This window comes from Corvus brachyrhynchos, unplaced genomic scaffold, assembly GCF_000691975.1.
Source record: "Corvus brachyrhynchos isolate BGI_N302 unplaced genomic scaffold, ASM69197v1 scaffold10, whole genome shotgun sequence".
Classification (NCBI taxonomy): Eukaryota; Metazoa; Chordata; class Aves; order Passeriformes; family Corvidae; genus Corvus; species Corvus brachyrhynchos.
Genome location: NW_008236180.1, coordinates 9,810,769 through 9,835,933, shown reverse-complemented (window position 1 = coordinate 9,835,933; position 25,165 = coordinate 9,810,769). Strand labels below are relative to the sequence as shown.

Sequence of the window (25,165 nt, the reverse complement as noted above, 5' to 3'; positions counted from 1 at the left end):
CCCGAAAGGCCAGGGAACCTGCGCAAGGCTGGGATGCTCCTGAAGGCCCGGGAAGCTGCTCAAGGCTGGGATGCTCCTGAAGGCCCGGGAAGCTGCTCAAGCCCGGGATGCTCCCGAAGGCCCAGGAAGCTCCTGAAGGCCAGGAAGCTCCTGAAGGCCCAGGAAGCTCCCGAAAGCCCGGGAAGCTGCTGAAGCCCGGGAAGCTCTTGAAGGCCCGGGAAGCTGCTGAAGCCCGGGAAGCTCTTGAAGGCTGGGATGCTCCCAAAGGCCCAGGACCCAGCGCAGGGTCAGAGTCTGCACCAGCTGCTCCTCTGCGAGCACAGCGGGAGGGGCTGGGGATCCGCTCCAGAACTGCAGAGTGGCTGTGAAATGTGGGTCACTTCCAGCCCATGAAGTTAATTGTACGACATCCTAAATTACACACATTGGGTTAAGGTTCTTCCAGTTTTGCTGGGCTATTTTCTTCCCCTTTCTGACTTCCTCAAAAGTGTGGTTAGCCTCAAATCTGGAGAGGAATCCATGCCCAGCCTCAAAGCTAGATTTGAGGAGTAACCGGTTTGAAATACTAGAAAGCTCATGCCAAGACTTAAAATAACCACCCTCCATCCTTCCTGATATTCTGGTAAGAGAATGGTTGTGTGCAAGACCTTTAATTTAATCACTGTATAAAATGGCATTTCCTGGAATTTTCTGGCAAACGAAACGCTCGTAAAGAGTTCAGATTGCAGTCTTACTGTTCACTGACTACACCCAGAGTTCAGAATACTGAAATTTGATTTTTAACTACAGAGCTTGCTAATATTAAATCTACCTTGCCAGGTACTGATACAAATGTGATGCTCATTGATAAAAGGATACCCAATTGTTCGTGTAATTGCTAAACAGATAAAGGTTGCTGTACTCTGGTTTTAAGTTTGAAAAGAATTTGTAACATCCCTTAAAGCCAAGAAAGACACAAAGTAACTTCTCAATGTCTGAATTTTCAGCCAGCAGCTTCCTGTGGCACAGCAGGAGCAAGGAACACAACCAGGTTTTCTTAGAAAGGACTCAGCCTTTCCAGGAGTCCCTGCCTGGTGGTGTTGGGACACAGATTGCCAACCCACCAACAGCTCTGAGTGGGAGCTAATGAACTCTCACCTGATGGACTGGGAAGTGATTTCTGATGAAGTAATTTGGAAAACCTGCTCACAAAATGAGTTAAGGCTCAGCTTTTTTTCTGAAAGCAGAGAAACACAAGGAGCTTTTTTGCTGATGTAAATGCCAAAGCGTCTTTCCAGTATTGTTCTTCAAACACATCTTGTACTGCTGGAGTCCAGAGCTGGGAGCCAGCCAGTCCAACCTCCACTCCTCTGAGGTAAAAAAGCACAAAAAAGGTGGGGAAAGAACAAGACAAATTGAAACAATCTCCCCCTGCAGGTACTTGTTCTCAGTCATCACTTCACACCCAGTCAGTTCAACAAAGCCCAGAACTGCTCATTCCACATCAGCATCACCTGGGGCACAGAGCCCCAGCTCTGGCTCCAGGGCAGAACAGCTCTACCCACCCCAGCCCTCCAGGCTCAAATGTCTGCACAAGAGCACAAGACCTCTGGGAAATGGTTTTGCTGTGCAAAATGTTGGACCACTCAGAATAACCTCCTCCTTCAGAGCATCGGGGGAAGTTTCAAAGGTCAGTTTAGTTCTGGTACAGTATTAAACAGCAGGCACTTGCATTTATGAGCTGTGCTTAAATCCAACCCGCACTGTACTGAAGAACAGTTTTGTTCTCTCACATCAGAGTCCCCTCCTCAGGGGGCTGGCTCAGCTGGCAGCTCCCTGCACAGGGGCCACACTGCAGGCCTGGCCTCCCCACACCAATCACAGCTTTTAACAAACTCAGTTTCAGTTTTTCTGGTGTTTCAATAACTTTACCTTCCCTGCCGGCCCAGGCCTGTGCTCCTCCATGTGGGAATGGTCACTGCTCCACAGCACTGCCCTTCTGGCCCTCAGGCCCAGTGCTCCAGACACACACAGAAGGGTCTTCCAGGTAAAAGCAGATCTCGGTTCATTGAGGAATTCACAGACCTTGTTTCCCCAGGATGCAGAACAGGCAAACCAGTACAATGCTATTTATAACTCTGTTCCTACAGCACTGAACAGGAGCAACACATTTCAGCCCAAGTTATTCTGTAAATTTTCAATAACCTTGAAGGAGATAAGTATTCAGTAAGTACTAAACAGAGAGGCCCCAGCAGGGCTCGAGTGCATTTGGAAAAACAAAGGCAAAAAAGAAGGAACTGAATATAGTGAGGTGGGATTTACCAGGAAGGAATGTAGCATTAGCATATAATAAAGCAAATATTTACATTAAGCACAATACAGCAATTTATTTAGATGCTTAAATGAAGAATACAAAGGGAAATAAAGATCACAAAATTATACATACTACAACAGTGTGTATATATTAGATGGTATAAATGAATACAACACCTTGGTGGTGTTAACTAAAGATAAAACTAAATATCTAAACCCAGCACTTTGTCTCAGTGTGCTGCTTCAACACAATACACTTTTATACAGATCTAAAAGGTGTCAAAATTAGTAGCTGCAAACTTGTTTCTTGCATGTGATTTTTCTTTTTTAGCTTAAAAGATTTCAGAAAATGGCTCTGAAATATGTTTGTCATCAGTTGTCATGTCAAGGATATTCAGAACAAGAAAATTCTATAATACAACAGAGCCCAGATATATTTTTATGTTGCTGGCCTCTGGCTGGAGATTGTACAAGGTTATGTGCAAAAACTAAGTTTGTCAAAATTGATACTAGAGCAGTCTCAAGCTTTGCTAGGGAAACTAGGTACAGCATTTATTACACAGCAGGGCAACACTAAAAAAGAGAAACAGATCTATGATGGGTACACAAGAACAGTTCCATAAGCTTCACTTGAATAGGTCTAAAAGACTGTACAAATATACATTTCAACTATTCAGAATGATACATGAAAACTCCATTTCCCCAGAGTCTGCTATACAGGGCACCGGGTCGCTGGCACGGCGCTACCGGAGAGGGGCCTCTTGGAAAGACACAACTCAACATGGACAAGGTGAAAGGAGGGTTGAAAATGCAGATAAAATAATCCTCTGCGTTTCTCTGTGTGCATTCTGGAGCCACCAGCGCATCCATTTTCACATTAAGTTACTGTGCTCATCCCAGCAGGAACTCCCCAGCCCCTGGGCCAGCAGATCTGTACAGGAGCCCAGGCAGCAGCGGCCCCCATGCCAGGCGGTGCCCGCGGGGCAGGAGCAGCTGGCAGTGGAGCAGTGCCCTGGCAGTGCCGCGCGGGCAGAGCCGCTCACGCCTGCTGGCTGCTGAGCTCCACCCCGGGCAGGCTGCCGTGCATGGGCTCGGCCCCCACGGCCCCGAAGCCCTCGCCGTCCTCGCTGTCCATTGTGCTGCTCTGCCACTCCATCTGCTCGCTGGCCAGGCTCTCCTCCAGCTCGGAGGCATTTTTCCATTGTGACTGGTCCTTGGACCAAAACCCTTCTACTTTTCCATAGGAACGATTCTTCCACTTTGACTGTTCTTCATCACTTTCAGATCCACCCCCCTTGGCCTCCACAGGGGGTTTACTGCTCCCAGCATCTTCACTTTGAGAAGATTCATCTGTCCACACTTCTGGTTTTACTTCCAATGCATTATCTTCAAAATCTGAAACCTGCTGGGAACCAGGCCCGCTTTCAGACTGGGAAGCTCCATCTTTCCATTCCACTGCATCATCCTGGTCATCCTGATCCCCTTCACTGTCTGAAACATCACCTACCAGTTTTGTTGGCTCTTCAGCAGAAATCATCTCTTTGTATTTAGAGCTTTCCTCTTGTTTTTGATCAGCCTTCTCTGGAGACTGTAACGCGTTTTCCTCCATGATTTCCTTGGCTATGCTGTCCTCGGGATTCTGCACTGTGCTGTCGGACGAGGGTTTTCCACCCATGTCAGAGACGCGCTGGCCGAAGGGACTTTGGCTCTCGTTGTACTCCTCTTCTAGGTTTTCATAGCTGTCTGAGGAACTGTCATTGTCTTTTTCTAAGTTGATTTTTTTATCAACAGTCTTACTGACATTGACTCTGGAATTCTTCTCGTCATGGTTTTCAAACAGCCATTCAGCATCAAAATCCATCTCATGTTTGACTTTGTTCAGCTCTTTCATGTTGAAGCCCAGCAGCACCCCGGGTTTGTATTTTTCACAATCCCTAACACATTTCTTCCTTTTGTTGCTAAAGTGAGATGCGATATCAGATTTCCAGAGCCACAAACTGGCCGCCAGCTTTTCAATCTCTCTCCGAGTGGGGTAGGGCTGCTTATTGAAATATTTTGTAAGAAATGTTTTCCTGGCTTCGTATGAATCATCTTCGTGACCCTTGGGGTCCAGTGCTAGAACTACGGGTTCTTCAGGCTTCTCCTCAAAGGCAGAGGGGGAGTCATCATCGTCCATCTTCCTCTTCTTCATCAAGGGGAACTCCATGTGTTCGTAGGTGCGTTTCACGGGCGCTGCTGCTGGGGACTGGCCCAGCCGGGACGATGTCCCTTTGTCCTGCCCGTTCTGGGTCTTGCCCACGCCCCTGCAGTGCACCAGGTGCAGCGTTATGGTGGAGGCCGTCATGTTGCTCGTGTACACGCCCAGGCAGTGGATGCACTTGTAGGTCAGCTTCTTCTCCACAGGGTGAACCGTCTGAATCACCTGGTGCCTCTCCCGGAGGTGATGTGCCAGGGCATCAGAGATGGGGCCTTTTAGGATTGAAAAGCACAGAGGACACAGAGTTTTCCCCACATCTTTTTTGTAGGGCACTGCTGCTTGTGGAGAACTTTTGACTGGTACATCAGATTTCTCCTGGATTTTGGGCTGTGGTTTTGGTGGAACCGGGGGGGTGTTCTGAGCGTGGTAAGCTACAGATTCGGCAGGAGCATCCCGCAAGTTGTAGGTGGTGACAAGGAGGTGTATGTTCGTGTGGCTGCCCTGCTGCAATGTCAAATCAAAGGTCAGGGTGGAGTCAGTTTTAGGTCCCATCTCCTCATCCACGTGCACCATGCGCATATGGGCGGCCATCTTCTCCACATCGTTGAAGGTGGAGCGGCAGTAGGGGCAGGACAGCCCGTGGATCAGCATGTGATTGAGCAGCGTGTCCGTGGGCAGGTAGCGGTTACAGTAGAGACATTTGCTTGTGAAGTTATGGATTTTCATGATGTAGTTGGCCACTGCAGGCACCTTTTCAGCCTTGTGCTCCTTCTCAAAGTGGACACTGTACACGTTTTCGGGGAACAGCTCGTTGCAGATTGTACAGATTTTCCACTTCTGTGTGGACGAGGTGTTGACAGTGGAAGGACCTGTAGCGGCCACGGGGGATTTGGAGCCAGACTGACCCAGAGCTCTGGATGCTGCCTGGGACTGTGACAGCGATGCCTGTTTGAGCTGCGCTGATGACAGCGAGGAGGAGTTGGCAGACTGCAGTGAGTACCTGGCTGAGGCCTGGGACCTCTGCTCCCCTCCCAGAGTGTAAGGCCTTCCATTGCCACTTGCTGAAAACTGTTTCATGCTTTGTGATTGCTGGGAAAGAGAAACAGGTGCATTGCCACTGAGGCTGAGCCTCCCCCCTGGCTGACCGACGTAACTGGGGGGTACTGATTTGACCCCGTAGTTGTTCTGCTGTAGGTGAACATTTGACATCATATTGACTCCTGCAGAATTTAACGTGGGCTTTGGTATAGTGAGTCTGTTCATCATCTGCTGTGACGAGAGTGAGCGGACACTGCCAGCAGAGAGGGCACCCATCCTCTGAGGGAGTCCCATAGGCTTTTTATCCTGGGGTTTGGGAGCTATTAGCATCAGAGGTTTAGATCTTGGAACCACCACGTTAGTGTGACCTATCATTGCCGTGACCTGGTATCCGATCCGTTCGTGGTCTTCGATCACGTGCTGGACTAAAGCTTCGTAGGATTTCGGCATGAAAAGGCATCGTTTGCAGTGGATACCCCCCTCCTCTCGGGCACTGGAGCTCAATGGAACTGCACCATTGAGGGACTTTTCGCCTCCCTTGGCTATGTAAGGAGCAGCAACGTGCTGAAAATGTTCCCTGTAAATGTGCTTTCGAACGATTTCGTAGAGCGGGTCACGGTAAGTGCACTTCTTACAGTAATAAACAGCTTGTTCCACACTGTCAGCCTGCTTGGGTTTAAGGCTCTCGTGTTTGTTTTTATCTTTGAAAGTGCTGATGCCTCCACTCGGTGTATTGGCATTGGGAGCGTGGAATATTTTAATGTGCGTTTCCAAAGTCTTTTTGTCCGCGTTGAAGGTACAGTAGGGGCAGTTGAGCAGGATCCTGTTCTCAAAGTCTTCGCTGTGAACATTCCGGAAGTGGCTTTTGTAGGCTGAAAAGAACTTCGAGGAGAAGGGACATGCACTGCAGCAAAAGGGCTTTGTCCGATAGTCCTTGAACAGAGAACAGAGCACAGACTAAATATTCAACAGCGCTTCTCAGCAAATTAACACCCATGATATTCTCTATGCAGATTTTCTAAACAATACTCATGAGACTCCCTGCTACTGTCTCAAACCTTCAATTCACTTCTCTCCCAGTTCTGGCCTGCAGATCAGGCCCTAAGAAGCTGATCACATGAACATACACATGATGTGGTGAGTGCCAAGGGGTCCCTCAAGGTTTAACCATGGCCTCGGCAGGTGAGGCTGAGTCAGAAGTGTCTGTCCCTATCAATCACAAAAAGCCTCCTCCCTGCAGCTGAGCTGCAAGAAAAGGTCCCTGTAAGCTCCTTTCTGGGGGAAAGCCAAGCAGGATTGTTTAAGGAAATGAGACTGTATCCAGATTAGATACTGCCCACCTAAATCTGCCAAACTTTAGAGATGTAAGATGGATCTATAACTTGAGCCATTTCAGTGTCTTTATCCATTATACACTTTAATAGCAAAGATGGAATTCCAAACTTATTTTGGGGGAACAAAAGGATTTAAGCTTACCAAGACACAGGCTACACAAGCCCTTAAAGCCACCAAGCCTCTTCCTTGTGATCAAAGCATAAACCTGATTCTTAAACCAATCTTGAATGAGGAAGAAAAAGGAATTTGAGAATCCCACCCTTGCAGTTTGCCTGCAGCTTTTGTACCATTTAACACAGTGCCAATGCAGCTCTTGTCAACTGCTATAGCACAGTCTGAAGTCCACTGGCCTTGGGGACAGCCACAAGCAACCTGGCACTTCAGGTGGGGTAACACATGGAATTCAGAGTTACAGAGATTTCTCCTGAGCGTCAGAACAAGTCCTGTGCACCGAGCTGCACACAGGTCACAGGTGAGGGAGCTGGAGAACTGCACTCTCCCTCCGCAGAAGGAATCTGGAATATCTGTTCTGGCCACCTGCTGAAGCCTCACACACCTGGTGGGCTGGAGACTGGCCCCAACCAACCAAGAGCTGCCTCCTTTTATACTCCAGTTTTTATTCTGGGTTACCTGGAAAAAGGGACATCAGTGTGTTTTACGCAAGACAGTACTAAAGGGTCATTTTCAGATTAACACTAGGAATCCACCACAGGACAGGTCCCAGTTTCCTCTAAGAGCTCTGAGGTGCTCACAGAGGGATTCCTTTGTAGAGAGGTTTCTGACCTGTCACTGCTGTGGTGACTCTGTCCTGCAGCTCCAGGAGAGGCTGCTGCAGCCCACACCACTTGCTTGAACCAACAGCATCATTTCCTCCCTCCACTGCTGGCTCAACTCAAAATTCCTTTATTACTGGCTAAGAAACATCTCAATGGCAGAACTTCCAGTATCACTGAGCTGCTGTGCAGAACTAGAATGCCCAAAGCAGATGTGGGACACAGCCTGTGGGACCCAGGGCTGCATGGACAGTGACCCTGCACTGAGCACAGAGACGTGTCCAGTGAAAACGGCTTTGGAAGGGATGGAAACCAGGAATAAAACATTTCAGGAAAGGCAAAAGACTCATTGCCAGCTGTATAAAGTTGTTGCTCCTTTGGCCAGAGGGCCAGTGGAATTGTGCTAGGCTTAGGAACAGGTGGGAATGGGCTCCTAATGTGCAGACTTGAACAAGGACCCACCAGCTCTGCAGTATTGGCCAGCCAGGCTCCTGATCAGGAACAACTTAACAAAGCAAAGAAAAAAGCACATAGCTTTTTGCTGTCCCTTGAGCTGCCAACACATGAAAATCCATGAGGAAAACTGCAGGAAAAGCTCTTGGCAATGTCTGTGAAATGCCCTTCAGCACAACCCATCTCCAGCCTCAGTGTCAACTGAAACTCTTACCAACCTGGTTTTTTGTAAGCGATGGGTCCCACAGTCCCACATCCTCCCATGTAGTGTTTTTCAAATAAAAGTCATTAGGTTCAAACTGCTTAAAATCCTGGAGAAGGGAAGATGGGAAGAGAGGACAGAGAGTCAGAACCAAGGCCCAAGGGCTCCCTTAAGCAATTCCTGAGCACCCCTGCATCCTCCCAAGTGCTGCTGGCCAAGGCAGAGACCATCACTCGAGGCAGTGGGGGAGTTTGGGGGGCACCTCCTGGGAGGGGTAGAGCTCTCAATATTCTCCACATCACAAAACACCTGTAGAACACCTTCACCACTCATCCTCCTGACCAACCCAACAATGTAGTTACAAACTCATCTCATTCCAAAAAGCAATCCTGGAGAAAAACATTCCCAAACTGATGTGTGGGTTTGGGGGATTTTTGGCTGCTTTGTTGGGGGGTGGTGGTGTGGTATTTGTTTTGTTTGGCTTTTAATTAATTTCACACAGGAAGCTTTTAAAGTTGGACATGTGTGATGTCCAAGACACCCAATTCTTATTAAAAAAATTATCTTATGAAGCATTTCTTTGGCATTTCACCTTTGGCATGAAGTCAGCAGCACATAAGGACTCCACTGAAATGAATACTGCAAGTAACATTGTCCCAGTTCAGAATTCTCCCCTTAAATGTGAGACTTGCTCCACGAATTCTGCAAGCAGGAAGGACTGGCATTTCTTTCTTACACATCTCACTTAAATGCTCTTTAAAGAGACACTGAAAGAACATGCAAAGCCACAGAGATGAAGTTTGTCCAGAAGAGCAGCACAAACACCCTTCCCTTGTAGGAACTGACCCAGGCACAGAGGTGATTCTGTAACTTCAGGACCTGATGCAGCACAAACACTTCCTGAAAACCTCAGACTCATTTCTGCCCCAGTATCCCACACCACTCCTGGTTCTTGCAGCATTCCTGGATGTTCAGTAGCCACTAATATTTCTAGAAATGTTTACAGGTACATTATATCTCAGGTTTCTAATTAATTCCTACTTTGTGTGGAATCTAAACAGGTCTAAAAATAAATCATGGCATACAGAAATACCTCACTGTCCCCCTAACTCTGCAGCATTTTAGCTCTAACCCTTGGAGGTGCCATACTTACTTCTATATGTTCTTTACAGTATTCCAAACCAATGTCACTAAGAATTTTTTTCACAGTTTTCCGGGCCTTTCTTAAACTGCCAAGGTTGTTGACAGGAAGTTGGAACATAGTTTCTATTGAAAAAGAAGAGTAAGAGAAAAGGTTTCAGTCAAATGTGTTTTGTCTGATAGTGCTGCACTTTTAATTATCAGTAAATGCCTGCCTCATTTCCCCACAGAACAGGTATCAGAGCTGTACCATTCCCTAGCACACTGCCACATTCTCTGGCTTGTTCCTTGCTGAGGCTGCCCATGAGGCTGCAGAGGGCACTTCTAAAAAGGCAACAAACTGCTGGAACAACTATTGCAGGAGCAGTGGGCTGCCTCTGGAAAAAACTTTTAATTTATTTAGAGTGTCTGTCTTTACAAACCCCTACAGTGAAATACTTCAGAACTCAATTCTCTCCTGTGCAATGTATCCTAACTGATTTGAAAACTGGCAAGCTGAGCTTCAAGGTTTGTGTCCATCTTGTAAGAGATTTCACAGTGTCTCTTCAGTGACAAAGATGCTTCTTGTATTCTCCTGAAGACAGGGTAAGAAATTAATGCTGTTTCCTCCCTTTACTGTACTCAAGAGCTTCAACTGGCTGAAGCTGTTTAGCAAACATTCTCCTAGGAAGAGGGAACCTGAAAGCTTGGTCAGATCCCTCCAGAGAGAGAAACCACTGGGAAAAGTACAAGAGATGGCTTAAACCTCTCAGTGTCCCTGGGAACTGTCAGCCTCCCTCCCATCAGTGCCCACAGTTCCACTGGGCCTGGCTGGGGCTGCCCAGCTCATGAACTGCTCTGTTCTGACACTCCATCCATCCTCAGCTCTACTGTAAAAACCATGTGTCATACAACCTAAATCAAGCCAGGTGCCTTTTAAAGAAATGAAGGGTCATTTCACTGCTTCAGAAATGCCTCCAGTCGCTGCATGATCCCATTTTTCCGTTTTCCAGAAAAAATGCAGTGAAGCAGCTCAGTCAAGTATGTTCAGGATTTGAATTAATATTTTCAAGTGAATTTCAAATCCAAGGAGATCATCAGAAATGTTATTCCGGGGGGATTAATAGGAACTGCAGAAAGAGCAGTGCATGAACACAGTGCACATTAAAGCTCCTGGCAAGCTGGGCTGCTTTCTTTGAAACCCAAGAATGAACCCCTGTGCTTGCAAACAAAAGCATTTTTGGTCTCATGACACAGCCAGAGTCCGTGCAGAGCTTGTCTTTAGGCACTGACCACTTGTACACTTGGGTCAGCCACAAGTCTCAAAATACTGCTTGATATCAAACAGCTGATTTCAAAATGCCCATGAACTTCTTCACCAAAGGAATCAGATGCTTTCTCTTAATTCCTGTGTCTAATACAGCTGAACATGCCACAGGTATCATGATATATAGAAACTCCAAGAAAACCAATTATTTACAACTGCCTAGAAACAACACCTCTGGTCTATCTGCAGCTTCTTTTTGTCTCTGCTCTTTGCCTGCCTCAGTCAAATTTTAAAGACAAGAAATTCCCTGGATGTTCTTATCACCACCCATCACAACAGAAGACAGAGTTAGATCTTCACACGAAACCTGAACTTTTAAATGTCACCTTTTAACATCAACCTTCCTTTACAAGTTCTGCTGGATAGCTGAATGCAAGTCACCTAATCGTAACAAAACCCTTCATCCTTAAGCAAATACAGTTAATTTTATTTAGGAAATGTCTGACTATTTAATCATAGTGAGTGGAGAGCCTGATATTATTACAGTCTGTGACCACAACAAAAGCTTTTAGCATCTCCATCCATTTCTATTTACAGCAAGTAACTTCAATTGTAATGTAAACATCACTCTGCTGGCACCTCCTTGGATCAGGACATTAAAGCAGTTGGGATTAAGCAGCCTCTCAAATCATCATCAAGGCATTAATGCTGGTCTGGAAATGAGGCATCCTTTATCTGACCAAAAGCTGATGTTTAAGGGAAGACACCTGGAGTATCTCTGACCACATCGATCCACACTGAAGCGCTGGGTGGAATGAATAAACCACTGTTTAAAACCAACCCCAACAACACCCTGACTAGAAATATCCAGGTAGGATCTTCAGGTGCCTCAGAAGGCAGATCCGAAGATCTCCCTCATCTCCAGTGTGTGTATACACAAACTGTCTGACTTGCTCCAGTCACAAAGGAATGGCAAAGGAAGCACAGTGACTGTGAGCAATATCTGGAACCTTCCTTTGCTCTGTGCAGTTCCCAGCATAAAGGTCTTGTCCACAGCCAGGTATTGACTCCAAGAACAATTCAGTAGCCAAATGCAAGCAGAAAAGACAAGCTATGAAAGAGCAAAAGATTACTAACTTAGAAGAACCACCATCAAAGTTTCTGTTTCGCATTTGCAACAGTGAATGTTTTCTTCACCACATTCCTGTGCCGGTGCAAAGAGCCCTCCCTCTGATCTCACCCCCAGCACTGCACTCTGACCCCACAGAAGGTGTGCCCTCAGAGACAGAGGGAGAAACACCAAAGCCCCACAGCAGTCAAATCATCAGAGGGGATAAAGGACAGAAAGCTTGCACCCATCTCTACACTGCAAAAGCTGTTTCTATTTTAGTGTAACTGAAATCTTAATTCTCCAATGGGTCTTTTGTACTTTGGCCCTGGTCAGGACCCCCCCTTTGATGCCCCAGGTAAAAGGTGTTGTGCAGTTCCTGCTCTGACCCAGGAAATGGGGAATCTTCCCACGTGCAGCTTCAAAGCACCCACAGGGAACAAGGCTGTTGTGACTCTGGGAAAGGTGCACCAGCTTCACACCAACACAGCCTTTTTCTCTCTACTGAAATCTTCAGCCAATATTCCAAATGTGCCCTATTGTGTTACTTTCATGTCTGGACATTATTCAGGGTGGTCCCTGTGCTTGGTTCACGTCTCAGCTTTGCTACAGTACAACCAAGCACAAAGGATTTCTACTGTCACAGGCTACAGAGTAAAACAATGGTTTTCAACCAGAAATAAAGACCTAAAGAAATAATATGGAGGAAGATCCTGCTGTGCAAAAGAACCACGACAGCACCAGTCTAGTTTCCCAGCAAATCTACTCTAGGTTTTATTCTCTTTATGCTTAACTGGAAATGTCACCATGTCCTGCCCACTGCCAGGGAAGCCTCCCACGACCAGCAGGCACAGAACATGGGGGACCCTGAGCACTGCACTGAGCAGGAGTCTGCACTCAGCACGGTCTGGGGACAGCATCACTGGGAAATGGCAAATGAAAACCCACCATGGAATCCCCAAAAGCTGTAAACTAACCCCCCTAGCCCCCAGAGCATTTTATCTTGTTCAGGCACCCCAGACCTGTACGACTTGGCCAGGGACCCCAGGGCTCTTCACAGAGGCCACTCCACCTACCCCTTCTGCACTAAGGTAATTTCTTCATAGGATCATCATGGGATGGCCTGGGTGGGAAGGGACATTAAAGCCCATCCAGTTCCACCCCTGCCATGGACAGGGACACCTTCCACTATCCCAGGTTGCTCCAAGCCCCGTCCAACCCGGCCCTGGACACTTCCAGGGATGGGGCAGCCACAGCTGCTCTGGGATGCCTCTGTCAGGGCCTCACAGGGAAGAATTTCTTCTTAATGTCTTCTCATTTCTTCTTTTTATCTCTTGAGCTGAATGTTTCTTAAAAGCGTTCCATGAAATTTACACTTCCATTCAACTTCTGCTAAGTAACTGACCTCAGAATAAAACTGTGGATGCGATTACAACCCTCTTAGGAACATTATTAAAAAGAATGAAATAAAGCATCAGTTTTACCTTCTCTTATGAGCACATGAGGTTGACCCTTCCTTTCCTAATGCTCTCATTTATTCCTATTATGAAGACTGAGAAAACCTGAATTTTTTGGTGATCTGACAACCCGAATTACCAACTACAGTCCTGAACAAAGCATTAGGTATGAACAAGTGTGCAAAACAGACAATTGTATAAGCAAGGTGCAAACCCAGCCTGTTCTGTGCCATCGTGACTGTGAGTTCACAGACATACTCAGCTCAATCTTACCTTATTAAAATAATCAGCAGTGTAAGAACTCTTGTTCATTAAAGCAGATTTTCTATCAATTCTAAACTAAAAGGTACTATTTACTGTTATTTCTGTGCATGCTTATAAAACACAACTGCTCTTCCTCTCTGTTTTCCCCTCTCCCCCTCATCATCCTCTGCTGCTTCACAAGGTCCATCCTTTCCGTGCTCTTTCCCCCTCTCCTCCTTTCTTTGCTGGTTCTTGGCCTTCTTGGTCCTTACCTCGCTCATTTTCCCTCTTCTCCTCTTCCCTGTGCCAATTCATTGCGTCCACATTCTTTCGTCGCTCTCTCTCATCCTGTCTCCACCGCTTCTTGATATCTTTGTCCTTAACTTGCTCATTTTCTCTCCTCTTCTCATCATCCCTGTGCCATTTTATTGTTTCTGTATTTTTCTGCGGCTCCACGCTTCTTTTGAGATAGTCTTGTCGCCTCCTCCTCTTTTTTAACATATCCCTTTCCCTGGCACGAGCCTGCTTTTCTTTCTGGGAAAGAAAAGCTTTACGGGGCATCATGAGCTGCTGCTGTACCTGCAATAATATCGTATCCATGGAATAATGCACTATACACACACTCAGTCAGGCACAACACCTCATTTGGCGCTCAACACTTCACACACTCAGTCAAGGCAATGCCCTCTCCGCCTCTTCCCTCCTGAGCCAGGGCTCGCTGCAAGCTGGGTAAGGCCAGGCTGGGCCAGCTCCAGGGGCTGCCTCAGCAGCACTGGGCAGTGACCCCGGGAGTCCCCAGGAGCCCCAGCCTGAGCAGTGGCATTTCTGTCCCCTCCCTGCAGCTCCTGCTCCCCCAGAGCCTTTGGCAGCCCCTTGGCACTGCTGCTCCCGCTGAAGGAACAGGCTGTGGACAGAGTTGGGAAGGGAACTTGGGGACCTTCAAACCTGGCTCCTCTCTTCCTGGAGATACATTTAATCCAACTTAAAGGTGCTCATTTTTCTTTCCAGACCTCCATGTCCACCCAATTTGAGTGAAAATGGCTCCCTTTTCTCTTGGCTGGGAGGAGGGAGGGGGGATTAGGAGACAAGCCACAATCTGAAAAATTGTGTAAGCTTTGTTTCCTGGGGAAACCTGGCCAAAACATTTAACTGCAGTTAATGAAATAAGTCCTGACTCATCTACCCAGACTTCCTCCGTGTGTTATGTCTTGCTATTCACAGGAACAAAGGGAAAAAAATGAGACTATTTACTTGGAGTTTCTGCTGACAGCATTCCTGAGGAGTGGGGGCTTCTTGGGGCTGGTGTTTTGAGGCTTGGGGCTTTTTGGTTCTAAAGAGGTGTCAGTGGAGACTACATTTAACAAATTGTTTTTACTTTTGGTCATTTCTCTGTAGTCACCCAACACATTCACATCTTCAAATGTAACAGTGATAGTACCTGCAATTTTGAAATCATGGAAGAATTTATACCAATATTGATAACCTTTAAATATTTTTCTGTACACACTGAGCAATGTTTCAGAAATGGCAAACTGCAGTTGTGGACCAGGTTTGAGTTTTTTGGTTGGGTTTTTGTTAAGTTTTGAAGAGAGTTGCAGAGGTCTAATCAAAATGAAAACTGCAGAAAGGACAAAATTACTAGATTACAATACTTAAGCAAAGCCTAAAACAAAATGAAACAAATGTACTTTTAAAATTTAGCTACCTTATGGAAAGCACTTGTTCCCAGCATGCAATACTCCATCTTTTTCCTACAGAAAAAGCAATGTTTCAAACCCTTATTCTAAAAGCTGTTCCTTTCCCTTACAATACAACCCACCCCACACACTTAAATGCTCTACTCTGGTCCATTGCCTTTGTTAGGTCTGTATCATGATCCCATGGCTTTCATTCCAATAATTCAACCCCAAATTTCTTAATACCCATAATAATGCTAAAAGGGAAGGGCTGCAGCAGAGTCAAACACCATGATCAGAAAAATTCATGCAGTTTGGTAATACATTAGTACATAAAATTCAAATTATGGTAAAAATTACTTCATTAAAAGGGTAACTCTCTACCAGACAGCCTGGGTTGGGGTATTAAATATTTCTCAGTAACAGCTGGCATTAAATTCAAAAAGCAACGGGAACCCAGGATCAGCATCCTCAGTGCAACCCAGACAGTGCAAATCTGTACCATAGTTTCAGTTCTCTGTGGGCTGGGTGCCAGGACATTACTGCTGTTTACTAGAGCAAACTTAACTCATTAACTTTTTAAATGTACATTATCGTTACAATTTTATCAGTAACCTGGTTCAATTTCAATAACAATAGCATTAAGTAAATTGGAAGTGAAACACATCATGCAAACGATTCTCCCTCCTTCCCCCACCCAAGGCAAGTACCGACATTTCAATCTGTCATTGTTATATTTTCTTTCATTTGTTTTTGTTTGGTTTGTGGTTGGGGGTTTTCCCCCACTTTGATGTTATCTTTTCACAGGATTCTTCCCTCCATCCCTTTACACAGCCCACTTTGACAGAGCAGTTTATAGACAAATGATAGAAAATACTGTAGTAAAGAACATTTCAGCTGAATTTCCAAAATTAAACATTTCACTTGAGATTCAAATAAGTCATGTCATATTCCAAGGAATAACTTAAAGGGACATCCAACTTAAATTGTAGATCTCTGAACTTCCCTATCCCAAGTCAGAGGGTTTCCCCCAGCTTGTTTAGCAGTCCAGAGTCATCTCTCCTGCAGTCTAAACCAGCTTTTGCCTTCACCTCTTTTTTTAAAAACTTTTTTTTTTGTTTTAAACCAACGGAAGAAGGAAAATTTTAAACCAGGAGGCCAATTAAGCTGCAGTGAAGCTGCCAGGGTGATGTAATCCAAAGCCCCCCAGCCCCTCAATTTTTCTAGAGTCCAAGTTGGTGTTCCTTTAAGTTCAAAATGTCCAAACCTCAGAAGTAAACAGTCAAAACTATCCTTTCAACTACTTTTTGCCCATACTTTGCCAATGAAAATCTTAACTCCTCCCCATCTCCCCAGTACTTCTGATGAGGCATTTACCTCCAAAATGAATGGTGCTTGGGCGTCTCAGACTCATTGGACAAGTTTCATGCACAAGCCTCCAAAGCCAATTCTCCTTGCAGAATGCCCCCCTCAGGGTTCTGCTACACCCCCTGGGGGAGCCCAAAGCCCGGGCACAGAGGAAGGCTCATATCCTGCTGGACAAAACAAAGTGGGAGAGACAAGAGATAAGAGATGTGGTAAGGGCAGTCTCAGATTGATAAGTACAAACCCCAGCCCCGCGCCTCTGCCAGGGCTGCAGGGCAGCTGTGCTGCAGCGAGTCTGAGCAGGTTTGTGCTTCAACAACCGACTGTGCCGGGGATGCTGCCTGAGGAACGCTTCAGTGCTCGGATTGCAGCTCCGTTACCCAGTTCAGAAGCCCAGCAGTACAGAGGCTGGGGGTGCTCCTCCTCACACTCCATCTACCCTCTGGAGTGCTGTGGCTCACCCTCAGTGTGCACCTCACAGGAGCTGTCAGCACCAGCACAGCTGCACCTGGGGACCCCTGAGGGACACTGGGTACCACCCTTGGACACTTCCTGGGAGGTTCCCATGCAAACAGGTCCCACCTTACATGACAATGGGACATCAAACAGGTGACATGGCCTTCAGCCACAGCCCTGAGGACACACATTCCTCTGCGAAGCACTCAGATTAAAACTGGCAGAGGATGGGAAGTTTGGGGGAATGGCATGTAAATGATCACACTTCTGTTGGCAGATTGATCTCTCTTGGACTCACATCACCCATGGACAGAAAGTCAGTCTTGCACAGACTGGAAACACAAAACGTAACATTAGAACCATGAAATCTGAAACAACCAAATTTAAAGTTTATAAAAGCAAAACTTGTTGAGTCATTAGTAATTTCTCTGCCAGGGAATACGGCCATATAAATTGTTAGATTTTAATCTCTTGATTATTCACACAGAACATCCACAGCTTGAAGTACAGAGTGCTTTTCTTTGGCAAGTACACTTCCAACATAAGACACTACAACATTTTAAGAAATTAAAAAGACAGCATTCTTGAAGTACTTCACATGGTGGCAAAACTGAATGCTGGAATGTCGCATCTGCTTTAACAAGACCATCACCCACACCTTCAGCCATGCAAGGATGGATGATGGGTTATTTTGTTTTACACTGGATCATTTTCTGACTAGAAGGCAGACTTGTGTCCCTGTGTATCTAGCAAGTCCAAATGAACTCTCTCCCAGGGAGTCCTCCCTGCAGCAAACACACTTCTGGGTGAGGACCCATCAGCCTTGAGAGCAGATCAGCAGCAATTACTGCATCAGGCTGATGATACTGAGCTCAGGGAAGTACTTCATCCCATGCTGGGTCTCCCAAACACTGAGTAGCATTTCCCTGTGCTGTGCTGCTGACAAGGATCCCCAAGCATATGGCATGCTTCTTACTTTATGTCATCCAAATTCCTTTGATTTTGGCCAGTATTCTGCCAGCATTTCAAGCTGAAGAAGTTACTGGTTTATACCTAACAGCCCAACACAGGATCATACATCAGAGATGGCAGCAGCTCTGTGTTCCTGGGCGAGATCAAACAAGAGCTGGTTTCTCGATACTGTGCTTTTTATTTCCCTATTCCAACTGCTTTTGAAGCAAGGCAACTTTTAATAATTTGCCGAGTGAAGTGCATTTCATAGCATGCTCTAACAGCCAGCCATGACCACAGATTTCTAGAGAAGGCTGGTAGCGCAACACTGAGTGAAATATCTTAAAATACAGGGAAAATATGCAAGAAAATGAACCTGTGGTTCCCACAGCAACAGAAAAGCTGCCTCTCAGTGTATGCAGGTTAAATGATGCTCTGTGATGTGATGGTGTAGAATACTCTATATTCACATGAGGACAGTGATGGCCTGTCCCTGGGACCTGACAATTCCAGGACATCTGAGCAAGGAGCAATGATAGCCAGGAAGCACAAGGATATCTCAGGGAAGAGTGAGCAAATGAGACAAAAAAGGAGTAGAAGTATCAGGGAGAAGAGAGAATTTGGGAGAACAGAAACTACTGAAAACTTCCTTGAAAGTAGGAGTTGCAATTAACTCTCTCTCCTCCCTGTACTGAGTGACTGAAGAGTCTATTCCAACACACCTCTCTCTGGCTGACACTGAGCATTTTCACTTTCTTCCCTTGGACTCTTCCCTCTCCTCCTTATTTAAGCATTTCTGGCCTACTTTTCCGAGGGCTGTGCACCCACACTCCTGCGAAGGTAATGAGATTTGCAGTTTAGCAGCACATCAGAAATGCCAGACAACCGAGGGCTCCTTTTCCAATCCGCTATAATCCTGGAGGGAGCCTGTTTTGTAACACGACATTTCCAACTGAGAGCACCTCCTCAGCCTGTCCCCTGAGCCCCCTGCAGCAGGAAGCTCCTGCCCAGGAGCAGTGTGGTCCTTCAGCTGCCCACAGCTCGGCTCCAGTGGGAATTTGGGGTGCAGAGCCAGCACCTGCACTGAGTGAGCCCCAGCTCTTCCGCTCAGGTCTGTATCCAAAACAGGACTGGGCACATGAAAGAGGAATCAACACAAACCCTCAATTACACTCTCTGAAAACCTCAGTTTTAAAACTGAGATTATCAAACTGAAGGAAATCCTCAACTACAAGATGCCACCTGGACAAAGCACTGGAAGACCTGAGCCACACTGTGCACAAGACACACTCCAGCTCTCCCTCACAGGCAAACAGGCAATTTGTTAACAGCCCCTTTGTCAAAAAGCCAAGGATTTAAAAAATATTAGAAACCACTTCAGAGATTAGATCAGCAACTTCCAAAACCAGTTTCAAGCTGTGTGTCAAAACAAAAGGACCATTTCACACCACTTCTCAGAACATCCTACACAAGCATGGCCTCAGGAGAGAAGTCCATCTAAAACGTGGTACTAAAAAAACCCCACCTTATCCTTGGGAGGAAATTCTGAGGCTAAAAACTTTTAACTTGCTGTTTCAGTGGTTGCAGGCAATTTTCAGCAAAGGCTTATGAAACTCTGGTTTATACATTTTTGTTTGGGCTTGCTGTCTAAGCTCAGCTTGGTGACTCTCGCACTAAGAACTCCCAACTTCCCATCAGAGGAAGAACTATGGAAGGCAGTTGTAGTGAAAGCAATCAGTAAGGCTGAAATGCCTCAGTCTCCATTCATTCTTATTTAAAGGCTAAAAAACCACCTTCTGCAGTCCAGCAGAAAGATCTCCTAAGTAATTCACACACTTCTCATTCTTGCTCAATTTCTGGAATTTTCCACTGGAGCCCGAAGCTCCATCTGGTGGGTGTGGACACTCACTGCAAAACTGAGCGGGAATTAACTGTTTCCTCATCAACTTCGGTTCAGTAGGAAGAGTCCTGGGCACTGTGGCATCTCTACACCCCAGTGTGAGATATAAAAGGGTCAAATTTTGATTGCTCTGGGAACCACAACTCTTTATTTCTGTTCTGATGAACAATCTGCTTCCCTAGGCTCTTCTGGGAACTCCTGGTGGGTTTTCTGATTCTGATGATGTAGGCTGAAGTATGTTAAAGAATGCTGGTAGCTGAAGTTGAATGTTTTCTGAGGGATCTTTTCAACAGACTTGATAAAGGCCACATCAACTCTGGCAACCTCTACTGCATTCTGAAAAGCACTTTGAAATCATGTCCATTCTCTAGGGCATAGGAAATCCTGAATTAGAGGCACTCACAGCTCAAGAATTAGGCTTGCACACCTCCTGCCATCTTAGAGAATATCTTTTGTGACTGTTCAAGACCTCCACAGATAAATGTTTATATGCACACAACATGGGCAGTCAAATCAATATTCAATACACATCCTCAGTGTGAGAGCCAGGCTTGTTCAGGGCTATTTCTAAAAGATTTTGGTGTGAAATGCAATAAAGCCTGCACATCTTGCAGAAATTTGAAATTGAGACTGGAGATCATTGAAGCACAAAGGATATTATTTGCTTACACCATGATATCCACACTTCAGTGATCAGGAAAAAAGGCTGCATGAATATGCTCTACAATTCCAAAATAATCCTCATCTAGATTGTACCTAAGCATGAACAATCCCAGAATAAAAATAATTTTGGAAATAGAAGCACGTTTAATGAATGAGCAGTTACCATTTAAATTTAATCAAGAATCATCTTAAAATTTTCAATCCAAAGCTCACAAAAAACATTTGTGTAATTAAACAAAGCAGCACAGTAGACACTGTGAAATGTGCAAGAACAAAGCAAATAATCAACATACATGTAATTTATGATTGGATTACACCGACTGGGAAACTGCAACCAGATTAGACTGCAAGTGAAAACGGTCCCCTGCCCTCTGTGTCATGTTTCCTGACATCAGCACTATGTCAACAGCCAGAGCAGAGCCCTGATGCAGCCAGAGGAGTGGTTTGGGGCAGAGCAGCTCCTTCCCTCACCCAAACAGCGGTGCTGGGCCCGGGCCAAGCCCCGGGGAAGCAGCTCCAGCCCTGCCCTGGCAGCTCTCACACACACACACAGACATAGTCAGGTATTCACACCCAGAGTGCAGAGCAGCCCTGCTGTGCCCTCAGCAGCCAAAGGCAGGGCTGCATGCGAGGGGCAGCACAAACCAGCACACAAAAGAGCACACGAATACTTTGCCCAGCTCATCCAAAGCCCCGCCAATCCATGCTGTCTCAGACAGCAGATCCATCAGATACTGGAGGGATCTCGCCAACTGGCTGCATCTGAGTTTTCCGAGGGTAAAAATAGGCACTGAAGGAGGCTGGTGCTGGTTGTTTTCCCTTGCCTTACACTTCACATACGCCAGGCACAAACGCTGCCATTACAACACGGGGGAAAGGCTGTAAACAAGAGCTTCAAATCAGTCTTACCACTGCACACTTCTTACCTCTCTCCCTCTCTGTCTAAGCATAGCTCCCAAGGGTTCCAATCCCTGCCTACAATCCAGCGTTAGTCCACCTCAGCTACTGCTGTCTTCCATCTGCCTCAGGAACCTTCAATAGGCAAAGGGCTTCATAGTAGCAACAATGGGGAAACAAAACAAAAAAGAAGATTACAAACTTGAGTTTGACTATTTAGGTGAAAAAAAAGTATTTTAAGACCACTATCTTGCCCACTTAGATTTCCAGAGCCATTTTGTCCCCTTACTGTTGCTGCTATGAAGCTGCATCACCAACATCTTCCTTGGCCCAGGGGCAGCAAAAGCACAAAAAACTGAGATCCAGAGTCCCATCAGAAATCAATGCACAGAAGAGGGAGAACAGGGTGAAAGAAAGTATTGGCTGAGACCTGGGAGAGGGGAAAGGAGCTGGGGCACAGAAGAAACAGCCAACAGTGAAGGCAGGCTTGAGAGCAGGCCCTTTCCTCCACTGCAGGACTGGAGGAGTTGGAGTGCTCCCTCAGGGAACAGCTGCTCACACAGTTGCTTTATTTTTGTTTTTTGTAAATAGTTTCAGATAATACTTGAGAAGTACATCCTAAATGAAAGGTTTTTGCTACATGACCTGCATACATCTGCAGGTGTGATGTGTCCACAAGGCAAACACAAGGCTTTGGACTCAACAACCACTGTCAGTTTTCATCTAAACAGTCTTTAATGCCAAACCCCCATAAAAAAAAAAAAAAAAAAAAAAATACAGTAAGGATATAAATGGTGGTAACTCAAAGTGACTCACTGCAGAAAAAATGGTATTTACTCCATTCTTACTCCAAACCATCAACTGTCATTCACATTCAAGAGCACTACAGTGAAATGAGAGACACTAAATACAAGCTCCTGTTTGCTTTTTGACACCAGAGCTGCAGTGAAGCTCTGAACAGTGCAGTTCTTGCCTTGAGGCACATGGCCCTCAGGTAGATAAACAGGAGTTACACCCTCTTGAAGAAGCCTTTATTCAAATCTGAAACACCCATTTGAGTTTTAAACCAGATCTAACTTCTTCCTGAGAGCTCAAAAGGAACAGGCCAATTTGGCCATCCTGCCTAGGAAAGCAAGGGCATTCTTCCCAAATGTGTCAGGTGAGGCAAAACAAACCTTCCACATATACTGCAGGTATAGGATTTATTTTTAGTAAAACTAAATTAACATCAGCAAGGGTTCTTTTTCTTCCAATGCAAAGAGACTCAGAGCAGCACTTTTCATTGTCATCTCCATCTCTTACACTACCAAGAAACACACCTCTATCAACAATTTATTTATATAAGCAGGACTATCTCCACATTAAAAATTAGCCTGTTATGATTATGTTCATAGGAACCATACTCTCTCTTGCTCTCTATGTATACAAATCTAGGCACAGAGCAGATCTTCACTCAATATAACAAAAAAAAAAATCGTGTGATGCTTGTTTAGATGCAGGCCAGCATAGTCAGCTGTTGCCTTTTTAAACAAGCATGTTGCATGCATCTTAAAGAAAATAATCCCACTAAATGTAGCATTATTAATATACAAACTCAGCTGAACTAACGATTTTTTAAAATCCCCCAGTTTTGCCCATGCAGAGAGAGCAGCTCCAATGGCACTTGTGAAACAACACACTGAGCAGCTGAGCAGTTGCAGCCCCAGAGCTGTTCTCTGCATCTCCTGGCAGCTCTCCTACAGTCTTTAGACTGGTCCTCCTCAAATCTGATACTGCTTTGTTCATTCCCAATGGAATTTTGTCTCCCTTAAACATCTCAAGTAGTGGAGCAAAGATGACTTTCCCTTTCTGAAAACAAAACCCAAAAAAAACCACCCCAATACATTTCCTATTAAGCTGCTAAATCTTATTTACAGCCACCTCAAAAGAAACACATTAACCCAGAAGCACCATCTTTGCTTCCATAAAATCACTTGTTTCAATTTCTTTCTTTGCATCAGTCAAATCAGCTGCCATCTTAATAAACAGCTATAAAATATACATTTGGACTGTATGACTTATGACTACTGATAAGATTCTGATATGTTTCCGTATTCCAGGAATTCTACTATAAACGTCAATGTTTACTTTCAGTATTTATGTTATTACTGAGTGGTAAAGCTGGGCTGGGAATAATCACCCATTATTCACCCTAGAGTGTGTGAGCAGCACGACTCACCTGCCCCAGAACACGTGTCCTACAGCTCACAGCAAGCTCAGGATCCGCACAGGGAGTCTGGGCAGCACCCCACAAATGAGACTTCACACTGTCACAGCTTAACCCACACACTGTGGCAGTACCAGGGACCACTGTCTCAGTGACAGCGAGCACTTCTGAAATGCTAATGGGCATCTTCTGACCACTGGGAACTTCTGCCCTACACACAGGGAGAACTCATCAAGTTCTTCCTCTCAGCCTGAAGAGCACACACACCTTCCTGGGTGCTGTGTTTGTGCAGCTGATGCTTAACACTGCAGGGCATGAACTTTCCAAAACAGTCAAGAAGTTCCTCTCCTGTGAAGACTTTTCATTCCTAACTGTGACACTTGTCTGTCTCATCTACAGGCAAACGAGTCACCTTTCACTCTCCTCATCTCCTGCACATCCAACAGCATCTCCCTCCCAAAGCCTAACACAAGTGAACTTACAGGCTTTTCATGACAATATACCCTGAAGCAAAAATAGTGGTAACCTACAGAGATGCCTTCTACAAACCTGTCTGATAGACCATCGCTTCAATTCAAAACAAAAAAAATTCTTTTTAGTAATGGGGCACTAAAACTATATCAGTTTTCAGTGATCTCAGAGATGTCCCCTGGGAGCATCTCATGTCTGTTGGATACCAAAAAATCACTCTTGAATGCTAACTAAGAAATAATACTAATTTGAGCAAAAGGGAGCTAACCACCAAAAAATAGTACAAAACCAGTCAGCTTAGTATCACTTCTGGAGAACAAGTTACTTGTTGTATGTCAGAAAGGACATCTCTATTCAGAATGAAGCTGGAAGTATTTGCTTCAATAATCTTCAGAAAAGGTAACCATTATGTTACAACCCATCAGCATCTGGTGCAATTCTCTTAACAACAGTATTCTTCTTCCTCAGTTGTCTCTTTTAAGATTTCAGCACAAATCATGGTAGATGTCCATCTGCTGATATCAAATTACTGCCCAACATCTGCAACTGCACATCTGCAAAGGAACCAAGCTTTGCTTTGGTTTGTTATTAAAAGCAGAAAAAGGCTTTTCTGTTTCTTAAGCAGACTGATCTTTCTCACCTAGAAGGATGACAACTTGTGATTATGAGTTTCCAGAGTCCTGAAGTGAAAGTTTTCCCGAGTAGGAGACCCTGCAGAAGGGAGCACTGCTGGGGCACACAGGGCTGAGCTGCACAGCAGCCAGCTAAGGTCGGTCCACGCTACCCTGACAGGCGGGAATCCTCTGCCTCCGTTACCTCACACCTCCAAACAGAAATAGAAAATAGCACCAAAAATAAATAAAAACACAGCTAGGAAAAAAAACAAACTTAAGAAAAAGGGGAATATCTCTACAAGGAATGCAAACCACTTTGACACCTACCAAACGGCTTCAATACACCCAACAAACAACGACCATCAACACCTGGAAGCGCCCAGTTACGGGGGCTCTGCCCTGCGGTCCCAGACAAAGCCCCTCGAGGCTCGCCCCACACCGTGGGCTGGGGGCTGCAGCCACGTGCCCAGAGCTGGGACAGC

The 25,165-nt window shown here is 45.6% G+C and overlaps 1 protein-coding gene across 7 annotated transcripts; it reads right to left on the bottom strand.

Annotated features, from left to right (window-relative positions):
* Positions 1–2,340: 2,340 nt before the first annotated feature.
* Positions 2,341–24,911, bottom strand: ADNP (activity dependent neuroprotector homeobox). Of its 7 annotated transcripts, none has more exons than XM_017735113.1 (8): positions 24,710–24,911; positions 21,422–21,544; positions 16,538–16,695; positions 15,190–15,235; positions 13,757–14,063; positions 9,444–9,556; positions 8,307–8,399; positions 2,341–6,460 (listed from the first exon to the last, which is right to left on the bottom strand). In XM_017735113.1, exons 4-8 carry the CDS (start codon positions 15,226–15,228, stop codon positions 3,332–3,334), a joined length of 3,681 nt encoding a protein of 1,226 aa, XP_017590602.1. In that variant the 5' UTR covers positions 15,229–15,235; positions 16,538–16,695; positions 21,422–21,544; positions 24,710–24,911; the 3' UTR covers positions 2,341–3,331. The 7 variants fall into 7 exon arrangements, with proteins under 7 accessions (XP_017590602.1, XP_017590608.1, XP_017590598.1 ...); XM_017735119.1 differs by having other exon boundaries at positions 16,538–16,692; XM_017735109.1 differs by lacking the exon at positions 21,422–21,544.
* Between the last annotated feature and the right edge of the window lie 254 nt (positions 24,912–25,165).